Source organism: Benincasa hispida, chromosome 5 (genome assembly GCF_027475165.1).
Source record: "Benincasa hispida cultivar pf3 chromosome 5, pf3_genome.v1.1, whole genome shotgun sequence".
Taxonomy (NCBI): domain Eukaryota; kingdom Viridiplantae; phylum Streptophyta; class Magnoliopsida; order Cucurbitales; family Cucurbitaceae; genus Benincasa; species Benincasa hispida.
The window spans coordinates 50,360,910-50,373,510 of NC_143482.1; the positions used below are offsets into that span (position 1 = coordinate 50,360,910).

The 12,601-nt window shown below is 27.7% G+C and overlaps 1 protein-coding gene across 3 annotated transcripts; it reads left to right on the forward strand.

Annotated features, from left to right (window-relative positions):
- Positions 1 to 4,332: 4,332 nt before the first annotated feature.
- LOC120078386 (phenylcoumaran benzylic ether reductase POP1-like) lies at positions 4,333 to 12,074 on the forward strand. 3 transcript variants are annotated; one of them, XM_090313665.1, is made up of 5 exons: positions 4,333 to 4,680; positions 6,302 to 6,436; positions 8,722 to 8,968; positions 9,844 to 10,047; positions 11,678 to 12,074. In XM_090313665.1, exons 1-5 carry the CDS (start codon positions 4,498 to 4,500, stop codon positions 11,842 to 11,844), a joined length of 936 nt encoding a protein of 311 aa, XP_090169791.1. In that variant the 5' UTR covers positions 4,333 to 4,497; the 3' UTR covers positions 11,845 to 12,074. The 3 variants fall into 3 exon arrangements, with proteins under 3 accessions (XP_090169791.1, XP_090169792.1, XP_090169793.1); XM_090313666.1 differs by having other exon boundaries at positions 4,398 to 4,680; positions 6,302 to 6,367; XM_090313667.1 differs by lacking the exon at positions 6,302 to 6,436 and having other exon boundaries at positions 4,460 to 4,680.
- Positions 12,075 to 12,601: the final 527 nt, after the last annotated feature.

The following is a 12,601-nucleotide window of genomic DNA, read 5'->3' on the forward strand; positions in this document are numbered from 1 at the left end:
ATCAGTACAATGACCCTTCATAGATTCTTGTAATTACAGCAGGCCACCTTTTTGCCCCTGTAATTACATATTCCTCCTTAAGTACCACTGATCCCTCGAATGAACAATACAACATAGTCCTACTATGTGTGAACACCTCTCGGGCCATGAAAAGGTGTATGGCGCCACATCGTTCAAGCCCTGGGATCAGCCCTTAAGAGAGTAATCTATCTACTTACCCTTACTCTAAGGAAGGAGTAAACTCCATCTTGTGAAGCTGAGTTCCCAGCTCCCAAATCAGACGAATCCCCAAAGTGAAAGGTTTGTGTCGGCGCTTTGGCCATTCGCACCCATGCAAATCAAAGGACTGCCCTCAATGGTAGGAGCTTCCAACTCACTTAAGATTGAGGTCATGTTACCTATGGTCATCCTAGTGAAATGAAGTCTCAGTCATGAATGGAGTTATATGACTAGACATTAACACTTTGAGGTCAGGTCTTATAGAAGCTCTTTGTATAGGATGCTCTCGCTTGCATGTCCACTACACGAATGATCAGGATCCGACCATCTGTGACAATTCACAACACTTGTAACAATTTCACAAAGTGGGTCGCGTCCGAAGTATTACGAAGATAAGGTTTCCTTCCTATATCCATATACTACAAACTATTTTGGTTTCACTTAAGACATGATCCACTTGGATGTCACTACATACATGCTTAAGTTACATAAAGACAATCAGGGATATTAAGTTTATTGGTTTGCAATAAAATAAAAAACATCTAAATATGTAAAGTCAAGAAGTGAAGTAAATATCATTTGTATTATACATCACAAGTGTTCTTACAAAGTTATTTACAAACTACAGGACACGAGACTTTAGGGCACAAACCCCAACATAAAGAGACGTCTCTCTCGAGCTTCTCTCTGGTAGCAGCTCATTATTGACGGTGGAGAATGGCTGTCATCCCTCATACTTCTTGCTTGCAAATGGCAAATGTGAAAAATGACTAACGCTCTAACTATCTACTAACTTATTTATTTTTTTCTTTTCTTCTTTCTCCTCCCTTGTCATGTCGGTACGTAAAGTATTAAAAAGACCCAAACCATATAAGATGAAAAGGCAAAAGGTAGTCAACATCAATATAATTCAACTGACATAGTGTTCGAATTATCAATCTTGATGTCAGAAATTTGATTCTCCCACCCCACATTTTTATTACAAACCTTTGTGGAAAAAAAAAAAAGGGAGAAGAAGAAGCAAGCAAGCAAACGGTTCAAAAATTAAATTTTAAGGTATAATAAGTTTTTATTAAAAAAATGATAGTCAAAATAGAGAGATAAAACGGTTTCTTACAAGATGGATAGAACTATTTTCCCCAAATATTGCTTTTATATATAATATAGATATAGATTTAGTGATGAAATGTCATGCTAAAATTCGATTAAAAAATAAGATAAATATGAAAATGAATAGAATATCATGATCTGTTATTAAAAATACAAAAACTAAGGTTCTGGTTGGTAATTATTTGATTCTTTTGTATTTATTTTTAAAACTAAGTCTATAGACACTATTTGCACCTTCAAATTTCTTTTTTTATTATCTACTTTTTATCAATAGTTTAAAAAATCAAGCCAAAATTTGAAAAAAAAAAATAGCTTTTAAAAACTTATTTTTGAAGAATTTGGTTATGAATTCAACCATTGCACTAAAAAAAGATGCAAATCAAATGAAGAAAAAGTATGCTTAATTTTCAAAAACTAAAAGAAAAAAAAAAGTTACAAAATCCGTCCTAAAGTAGTATTTATTTCCTAAACTAATTATACCTTTTTATTTTGAAAATTGACAATGATGGTGTGCTATAGAGCTATTGTGCCTAACCTAACTTTCCCTTTCCGAAGCTACATTTTAATTCTATTTACACTCTAATTTAGAAGTCAATTACACGATGTTGAAAAAAAAAATGGGGAAAAAAGAAAAAAGAAAAAAAACCACGACTGGTACCGACCCTTAGTTTTCATACTAAAAGCATCCCTCTTAAATTAGGCCACCCACATATCGACCTATCACTTTCTATAAAAAAAAAATTATAAGGATAAAGTTCATATAATAATATTATCGACCTGAGCATAATTGAGCATAATTTAACTAACGTATAGTTTATCATATCGACTTTGAGGTAAAAATTTCAATTCATTTACATCACATATTAAAAAAAGAATTAACCCAATATTTCTACGTGAAAAAGGTAGAATCATCATTTGAAGGTAGGGACGATATAAAATCAATAAACTTATGATGTAGGTTGAAGAATGATTTTAGCAAAAATGATTTACTTTTAAGTGATTTATTAAAAATAATTTTTAATTTTTTTTAAAAGAATTTAGTTATAAATTATTTTAATATAAAATTATATTTTTTAAGGAAGCCTTAGATTATTATTGTTAAGTTATTATCGAAAGTGATTTTAGAATGAGAGAGAGAGCGGAAAAAGTTTAATGGAAATAAAAATTGAAGTAGAGAAATAAGTTGGTGAGATGAATATATAGAAGAAAATTTCAGGTAGATAACCTTTAAAAAAGAGAAAAAAAAAGTTGGCAAAATATGGATAAAAAAGTTTGAGATATATAAAAATTGTAGAGAGACTAACGAATATTTTAGAGATAAAAAAGTGAGTAGGATTTAGGCTCGATTTGAAAAATTATTGTAATTTTTAGAATAATTATTGTCAACTGTACATTTAAAAAATCAACTTTCTTACTAATATCGGGTAGATTTAAAATCTAAATTTTTAAAAAAATTGACAGGTAAGTAAATTTGTTGTGACTTCTATAATGACCAAATCATATGTTTTTTTTTTATTATTATTTATATCGTCATATGTTTATAATTTAATTATTTATAATAATAGTTTAAAGAACAAATTAAATATTTTTATTTATTTAAATTATATGATAAAAATAGAAAAAAATCATTGTTATATAAAATTGAAATGAACAAATGTTTTTCCAATTTAAGTATTTTATTATAAGTTTTTTTTTTTAAATTACATTATTTAAATTTCAAGAAAATTTTTAATATAAAATATTTTATACAAGTTTGGAAAACAATTGTTATAAAAATATTAAATTACTCAAAATTTATTGATATAGGATGAAATAGATGTGAATATATATATATATATATAAAATTTAAAACAATTAGTTAGAGAATATAGTAGATTTTTAGGAAAGTTGTATTTAAACTTGGTATGCAGGTGATTTTGAATGGAAGAACAAACTGAAAAAGTGATTTTTTAAAAAGTAAGGAACAATCTAAAGAGGCTAAGAATTTTGTAAATTTGCCTTTGGGACCCAAACACAGCCTTAAAAAATATTGAAGTGAAAAAAAAAAGAAGTTAAAATATATGATAAAAGCTTTAGGGAGAAAAAGATTGAGAGTGAGTATGAAAAAATAGGGATAAAATAATGATGGAGATAGAAAAAAAATAAAATAGAAGGAAAAAAGTTGGTGCTTATTTGGTAGATAAATTTAAAAATAGAGGGTTGTGATTCATATATTGAAATATATGAATATTTATACTATTGTAATTAATTTATACTATTGTAATTAATTCATAAATGTATTTTATGTTAAAAAATGTGTATAATTATTATTTCACGATATTCACAATGTACGCACACAATTTAATTTAACAAAATTTATTAAATTTATTTTTAATCTTTTTAATAAAACTTTACATTTAAATTTATTTAGAATTACTTACCTAACATTATTACGAAACATCACTATTTTAAAATTGAAGTGATTTTGATTTTCAATATGATCAAAGTTCATCTCCAAATCACTTTGATCCTATCATAATTTAAGTGCATGTTTGACAATTATGATTGAAGCAGTGATTTTAGAGAAAAAAAAAAAGGAGTATTATTGATTTTGTAGAATTAGTTTTCATATAATCATGTTAATTTTCATTCCAAACATTTAAAAGTTTGGTTTCAAAAGCAATTATGGAATTATAAAATTACTAAATATTTGCATTATCAATTGCATATATGAGGCAAATTGAAAAAAAAAAAAAAATTATACGTGCTCTCAAAAATCGAACATACGATGTAGGATTTTAATTAAAAAAATTTATACACGCTCTCTTAGAATCGAATATACGACATGAAGTGTGATGAACATGTTAGTTAGAGATGTATCAACCTAGTTGAGATATCTCGATGCATCTACTAATCTCTAGCCTCCATCTTTCATATCTTATAAAAAAAAAAAATGTAACCTTCCAAATATAAGTGTCGAGTGCTTCATGTTTAATTACCCCACTATAATGACGTTCCAAAAATAAGTAAGATAACTCTGTTCTACGTCCTATAAATTAAATGGCTATCCTGAGGCTAGTAGTAGTACCAACATTGTCAACATTAACCAAACAACATTCAACTTATTTGCTTCATTGTTGGTTTTCCATTATTTCGTCTGTGCATATTTTGACCTAAATTTTGATTGTAATGGCAACCAAAAGCAAGATCTTGATTGTTGGAGGGACTGGCTATGTGGGTAAGTTTATGGTAGAGGCAAGTGCCAAAGCTGGCCATCCAACTTATGTTCTTGTTCGAGATTCTACTCTCTCAAACCATTCCAAGTCTAACATCATCAACAATTTCAAGAGCTTGGGAGTCTATTTTATCTCTGTAAGTTTGTTTTATCTTCTTGTTTTCCCTTCAGAGCAACGGACTTTTCCATATTTTTATAATACTACATAACGTAGAGCATCGTCTCAAAACAAATTTATAATATAAGAAGTAACTCATCAATATTATAAAAATTATTGTGAGGTCCCATCATCTTTCTAGTGGAGGATAATCAATACATCCAAGATGGTTTCTTTTGCGGTTCATCATTCTTTGCTCGATTTTTTTTTTTTTTTTTGACAACATGTGGAGAGCGAGGGAGAGGAATTGGACCTTTGACCACGATGACGATAGTACAAGTTTTGTGTTAGTTGAGCTAACCTAAAAATGTTGAATGTCTTAATAATGTTTTCCTTGAGCAAAGTACAATTAAGCCCTCGAGCTTACTCTTATCTAGGTCAACTTATTTTAGAACGACGTCATGTGTAGAGATAACTCGACCGAACTCGAGATTTTAGGCGAAATTTCTTTTGTGGGTCTTTATATTTTTACATGGTTGAAGCACAAAAGCAAAATAGTAATAAGATAGAAAAGTTATGCTAGGGGTAAAAAAAAATCTTAAAATAAAAGATATTAATTTTTATTGAAGAATATTTTATGTAAATATTAAGATATACCAGAGGTAAAAATGAGACACACCGATTTTATGCAACAAAATCTAAATCAAATTTCTTTCTATTAAAAATAAATAACAACTTAAAAAAACAAAATAATAATCATTTAGTCATAGAAAAATGGAACATATGACTTCGAGATTGATAGTACAAGCCTTATGTTAGTCTAACTAATTTAAGCTGTATGTTGTCTTTTGTATATTCATGATCCTTTTTCTATTCTAATTTGAGTATATTATTTTCAACCTGATAATATTCTCCTCAAACAAAGTACAATTGTGCTAAGGGCTCGTCTCATTCTATAATGACGTGGTAACAAGAGAAAAGAGATTGCTTTCAGCTTCAGGAGTTTCCTGCTTCTAAACCTACTATTTCACCTTATGTTTCCCTTTTGACTGTTGGATCTTTCAATGCACCGTTATATCCTTTCTTGTCTTGATACCCGAGTGAGGGACTCCTGTGACGACTGGGGGGCCCGAACGTTCCTTTATATACTGGGAGTTTTTTAAGGGACTCTGACTTATTATTTGCACTAGGATCATCAATCGCCATAATGACCAGAGCAAGCCAAAGTCAGGCCAACCTACGCCTTTTCCTCACCGTCAACTTATTTTAGTAGTGTGTTGTATAAATCACTCGACCGAACTCGAAGATCTTGTTAGTAACCTTTTGGTTTTTGGTTTTTTGTTTTTAAAAGTTAAACATATAAACATTACCCACCTCCAAATTTATTCCTTTGTCATCTAGTTTTCACCAATGATTTAAAAAACTAAGTCAAATTTTGAAAAATAAAAAAAGTTACTTTTAAAAATTTGTGTTTATTTTTAGAATTTGATTTTATATCTAAATATAACCAACCATCTATTTTAACGATTTTGAAATTTTTAATGACACAAAAATAAAATTTTAAGGACTAAGCTTATAATTTCTTTAATTTCTTATTTTTTTAGAGTTGTATTTCTACACTTATGCAAGAAATAAACTCGATGATCTTAATTTTTATGCAGGGCGATCTCCATGATCATGAGAGTTTAGTTAAAGCAATAAAAGATGTGGAGGTGGTGATATCTACGGTAGGTCATAATCAATTAGCTGACCAATATACACTCATCTCAGCCATCAAAGAAGTTGGCCATGTTAAGGTTTTACTTATTTTCTATATCTTTTTAGTCTTTGTTTATTTATGGTTAATTAATAACTATTAATCGTGCCTTCATAGTTTAGGTTGAACTATAATTTAGTTCCTAAGTTCAAATCCAAGAATTTTTATATAGTTTGATAAAAACCTCTAAAATTAAGTTATTGTTGACGTAAAAATGATGTCATATGTGTATATATATATACATGATAGGTTTCAAATGATGAGTTTTAGAGTAAATAAAAAAGAACAGTTGCAAATATAACAATCAGATGAAAAGTATTGGTAGATATAACATAATGTAAATAAATTATAAATATGGTGAAATTTAGACCGTCTATCTGTGATAAATCATATTGTTAGTAGGAATCTATCAGTGATAAACTATACCGCTAGTAAGAGTCTATTAATGATAGAAGTCTATCACCAATAGACTTTGCTATATTTGCAAATTTCTTAAAATGATGTTATAGACTTAGTTATTATCCCCAAAAATACCATCAATTGCAATTACCTTAAAAAAATTAGGAAAGATTTGTGATGCTTAAATGATCAAAAATAGAGACTCGATTGAAAATTTTAGTACCACATGTGTTTGGTTTAATTTTTCAAGGATTAAATTTTGAAAATAAGTCATTTTGGACAAAAAAAAAATTGAAGTGCTTGACAAATAATCAATATAGTTGACATTTTTTTTTAAAATATTTTTTTCTCTAATCAATCCAAATACATGTTTTAAATTGAAAATTTTACGGTTAGAGCAAATTGAAACTAAATCGAGACTATCGATAACAACCACATTGTTAACCTAACTTTGATTTATTAAAAGCTTAAAATAATATTTAATGACTCTTTTAAATACAGATCTATATAGGTAGAAAAATGGAACAAGTCAGAGTTTGAGTAATAATTGCAATAGGGTTATTAAGCTTGGGGATAGCTTTTGGGAGGGATAGTAATGACCATAAGAAAATCTTAATCAGTTTTTAGGTTTGGTAAAATAGATTGGGATTAACTTTGTTGCTTTTAGATTCTCAAATTAGATACAAATTTTAATTAATATTTTTTTCCATATATATATATATATATCTTTCTCACATAATCAAATCTATCTTCTAATTTTCATAGGTGAATGCATCCCTTGTTTAAAAAATTATTCCATATTGATTTTTTTTTTAAATAAACCTATTTCCCTCGATATTTAAAAATTAATCTAGAGCAAACAAAATATATCTTTCTAGACAATTATTTAAAATAAAAAAATTAAAATAAAAAAGTTAATTATAGATCTGTTTTAGTTTTTATATCTAAAATAAGATACTTTAATATTTATTTACCAAACATTATAGCCTACTTCTTTAGGTTTTAAGTTGAAATTTATCAAACCTGATTTTTTTAGAAACATAGTTGGCAATAATTATTTCAAAAAATGCTACAACCCTAAACTAAACCTCTCTTTCCTTTGGAATTGTTACTTAAATAACTGCACTTTTAAAATTATTTATATATGACATGAAGAAAAAAAAAAAACTAATGTAGGTGTAGCCAATATATCTTTTAAAGATCGTGTGCTCATCATCAATATACTCCTTCGAGATGGTATCTTTTTTTTTTTTTGACTGAATACCAGTGAGCTATGATATTATATTTGATAATCTATCTCATAACCAAATTAAAATGACATGAGTCATAACCTTTGTATCTTATTAAGATTATGAAGTTTCTTCACATTTCCAATGTGAGATTCTCAATATATCTCTTCAAGATGGTACATACTTGAGCTTACCCTTCTTAGATCATATTGAGATGTCTTGAATGACTCTAAATAACCAAGCACACATTGGAGTCTCGCTACCTGTATATTGTCTCTATATTATATTATATGCTTTATTTCTCAAGATAACAACCTGTTTCTTCTCAAACATGGATGTAGTTAAACGAACCGTTAGTGAACAACATAAATCTATATATCATTCTTCTTCTTATTATTCTTTAATTATTGCTTGCCGATTTGTCTTTTGTCATAACAAACCGGATCCCAATTTTTTATTCTTTTTTATTGAATGCTTGTCTGACATCTGAACTTTATAAACATATAATACACATATATTATAGAAATATAGGATTTTATCTCAAAATTAATCAGGTAAAGGAGAGTGAATAACTCATGTATCTGTAAAAAATTGTGTGGTCATCTTAGACCGTGACTTTAGATGATGAATGAAAAGTATATTAGCATGTCAATCCTAAAGATTTCTTCATTGTCTTTAATTGTTTTTGATGGTCTAGAGATTCTTGCCATCAGAATTTGGGAATGATGTGGATCGTGTGCGTGGTGTTGAGCCCGCAAAATCAGTCTATGCTGCAAAGGCTCAAATTCGTCGAGCTTTGGAGGCTTCAGGAATTCCCTATACCATCGTTTCTTCTAATTTCTGTGCTGATTGGTTCCTTTCAAGTTTGGTTCAGCCTCAACCTCCTACTCCACCAATCCCACCAAGAGATAATGTTGTTATCATTGGAGATGGAAATCCCAAAGGTAAAATAATAATCCACCAAAGTTATTTCATGCATTTTTTTATACTATTATTTGGATGTTAGATATTTATTTAGGTAAGAATACCTTGAATTTGTTAGCTAGTATTCCAAATGACAAAGTACGAGATGCATAAACTCTTTAATATTAATAATAAAATTGTTCTCACTCTCTTTGTCTGTAGACATAATAACACACTGTTTGTGAACCACGTAAATCTTTGTATCATCAATCTTTATTGTTTATATTTATTTCTCGTTTTTTTATTTGTTGCTTTTTATTTTTTGTTATAACAATTTATATTATATTTTATGACCATAAATCTCTTCTTATTTCTTTTAATGTAGCAATGATTTTTTTTTTTTATTTATTTATGAGGTATTAGTGAGAGGTTGAACTTCACTTCAAACATTCCTTTAACCTCATCAATTCGTCGAGATTTGAACCTTTGAACTATTAGTCAGAAAAATTGATATCGGGATCATTGAGATCTGGGATATTTTGAAATAAAGTTTAATTATTTCACTATATTTCAAATATTTTTATCTGTTTGTCAATTTACAGAGTGGCCAAGTGGGTCCTCTAGAACCTATTTTATTTCAATATAACCATTTTAGATTTTGGTTTCTAGGTTTTGAAAGTTAATATTATAGATATTATTTTCACCTATAAATTTTTAAGTTTTTTATGTGATTTTTACCCATATTTTCAAGAACCATACCAAATTTTGAAAACATATGGGAAGAAAAACAAACAAACATATGAACAACATAAAACTAAAAACAAAATCGTATTCAAACGAGACCTTAATTTTTGGTTTTGGTCTTCCGGTTTTTGTATTATTTATTTTAAACCTATTTCTGTCTTATAATTTCTAGCAATATTCAACAAGGAAGAGGACATTGCCACCTACACAATTAGAGCTGTGGATGACCCAAGAACTTTAAACAAAATCCTCTATGTTAGACCTCCTAAAAATATTTACTCTTTCAATGATCTTGTCACTCTTTGGGAAAATAAAATTGGCAAAACCCTCCACAAGATCTATGTTCCAGAGGATCAAGTGCTCAAGAACATTCCAGGTTAGTTTTTTTTTTTTAAAATAAATATTTGCAATTGCTTTCTTTTTTATTTTATGAATCTTATGTTCCTTCTTCTTTTGATTTGTGTTATCACACATAATCCACTGTTAAAATATGGATATACACCATATTAGCTTTTAGAAGACCAATGATTCAATTCCTTGTATAGTTTAAAATTTATATATCTATTAGTATACATTTGTAGTTTATAAATTCATTTAGTCTAGGTGATTTGTTACCTACAAGAAACTTCATTAAGTGATTTAAGAATGTGTGGCACCAATCAACTAAAAAATCCCTTTTTTTTTTATTATAATCAACTAAAATCTTAAGTTGACAAATTATGGTAAGTTTAATATTATATTAATACTCTAACAGTTAAATTGTAACAAAATAAATTTAAGACCTAACTTATTACAAATTTCAACTATGGAAATTTCAATAATTAAATTGTTATTTTTATAAATTTGTTTGGATATAATCTCCTTTGGAATTCTTGAAGGACATGTTGAGGACCATACATTAGAAAGAAGGAAAAACCATGTTATTTTTTTTTCAAAAAAATGAATAAAGTGAAAGTAGTGAGTTATCATGGAGACTAAAATTTACCTTTACTATATTTTAAAAGATGACTTAAATTTTGAAAAGTTAAGTAAGAAGTAGGGTAACAAAATAGTGAAACTCATGAGTAGAGGTGTTATAATTTATAATTGAAAAATTATTTTGAATGACAAAATTACTTAAAATATTAACAAATAATAGCAAAACATTATAACTATTTGTGATATTGTGATAAATTGCAATAAATTACTATTTGTGTCTATCATGATTCAAATCAACACAGATGGTAGTTTATCACGATCTAGCGTAGATAAACAATGAAATTTTATTATATTTGTAAATATTTTGGTTACTTTTTTTATTTTTGAAAACAATCCTTTATAATATAAAAATTCGTATAATTATTTTTGAAACATAATATATAATATATTAAATATTAAAGACTTTAATTTAACAATTATAATTCAATTTATTACATGAAATACTATATTTGTTAATGTTTTTTAATCTTTTTTTAGTATAATTATGCATTTTAAAATTTCAAATTCAAAATCTAAATGCACAGAAGATATAAAAATATTGTTTCAGAATTTGCACGGTTTGAATCACAGAATCCAAAAATATTTTTTGAAATCAAAATTCAGACTGTGTATCAAATATATATTGATTGAACTCAGTGAATCTGAAAACATAAAATAAAATCTAAGTTGCCTATCAAATAGACTCTAAACTTATAAATACTATTTCAACACTAATATTTAAGTTTCTATTATTTATTATCTATTGTCTATTAATATTTTCAAAAGTTAAGTCAAGTTTTGATATTTAAAAAAAAAAAAATCAAAACTTATTTTCACTGAAGTTCTTAGTCAAATGGTAAAGATATCCATACAATTTGACTAAGAAGTCAAATATTTTTCTTTAAGAAAAATAAAAACCATTGTAGAGGAGTAAAAGAAACACACATAAAATTTCGAAAATAAAAAATTAAAAACAAAATCGTTATCAAATTAGAAAAATGATTAATAAACCACGTCAAATTGTTTACCTCTTTGTTTGTTTTTGGCAGAGGCTGAATATCCCCTAAACATGAGGCTATCACTTTATCATTCAGTTTTTGTGAAGGGAGATCATACCTATTTTGATATTGATCCATCATTTGGAGTGGAAGCCACAGAACTATATCCAGATATTAAATATACAACTGTAGACCAATTTCTCAATCTATTTGTTTAAATACCCCAAAAGAAATTAAAACTTTGTATCTCCTTCCCATCTAACTAATTTAATTAAATAAGTGATGGAAGACTTTATGGCTCTCCCTCTTTGGTGTGTTCTGTATTATGTGAAGTGAATTTGGGTTTATAGGCCCTCTTCTTCTCTAAAATGTCCAAAACCTCCAAGTGAGTTTAAATAATGCTTAATTGCATTCTCATTTAGTTGAATAAAAATTTATTCTCAAGAAATTTGATGTGTTAGTTGTGGTTTAAATTCCAAAGTTTAATAAGCTTTGACTTTTTGAAACACTCATTTGTTGATTTTTTTTTTTTTTTTGTTATATACTGTTGTTAAATGACCAATATAATCAGCTAAAAGTTTAAAGTAGTTATTGATTATGGTAAGTTTAATATTATATTAACATTCTGACATTTGTCGAGAATTGTTTGTTTGGTAATTACTTTTTGAAAAATGTAAGTTATCTAGCACATAATCACGCTTGTTATAAACAATGTTGAAACACGTTGCAGAACAACACAGATAAAAAGCATACTACTAACTCACGGATGAAGCACAGAGATTAGTAACTCAATATGTAAGTACAACCTATGTCTGGGGGTAGTGTGTCCAAGAAAGATAAATCCACTAATTTAAAGTAAAACAATTACAACGTTGTACTTATCTGTAAAGACAAGATAGTAACAATAACACATGAAAAGCTTGACTTCTTGAATTAACGCTTAGGCTCCTCTTAAATATGAGACTCCCTCTCAAA

Coding starts and splice junctions, on each gene's coding strand:
- LOC120078386 (XM_090313665.1), top strand. CDS start 4,498: ATGGCAACCAAAAGCAAGATCTTGATTGTTGGAGGGACTGGCTATGTG. Junction 4,681..6,301: donor TGGGAGTCTATTTTATCTCT/GTAAGTTTGTTT, acceptor ATTTTTATGCAG/GGCGATCTCCATGATCATGA. Junction 10,048..11,677: donor AGTGCTCAAGAACATTCCAG/GTTAGTTTTTTT, acceptor TGTTTTTGGCAG/AGGCTGAATATCCCCTAAAC.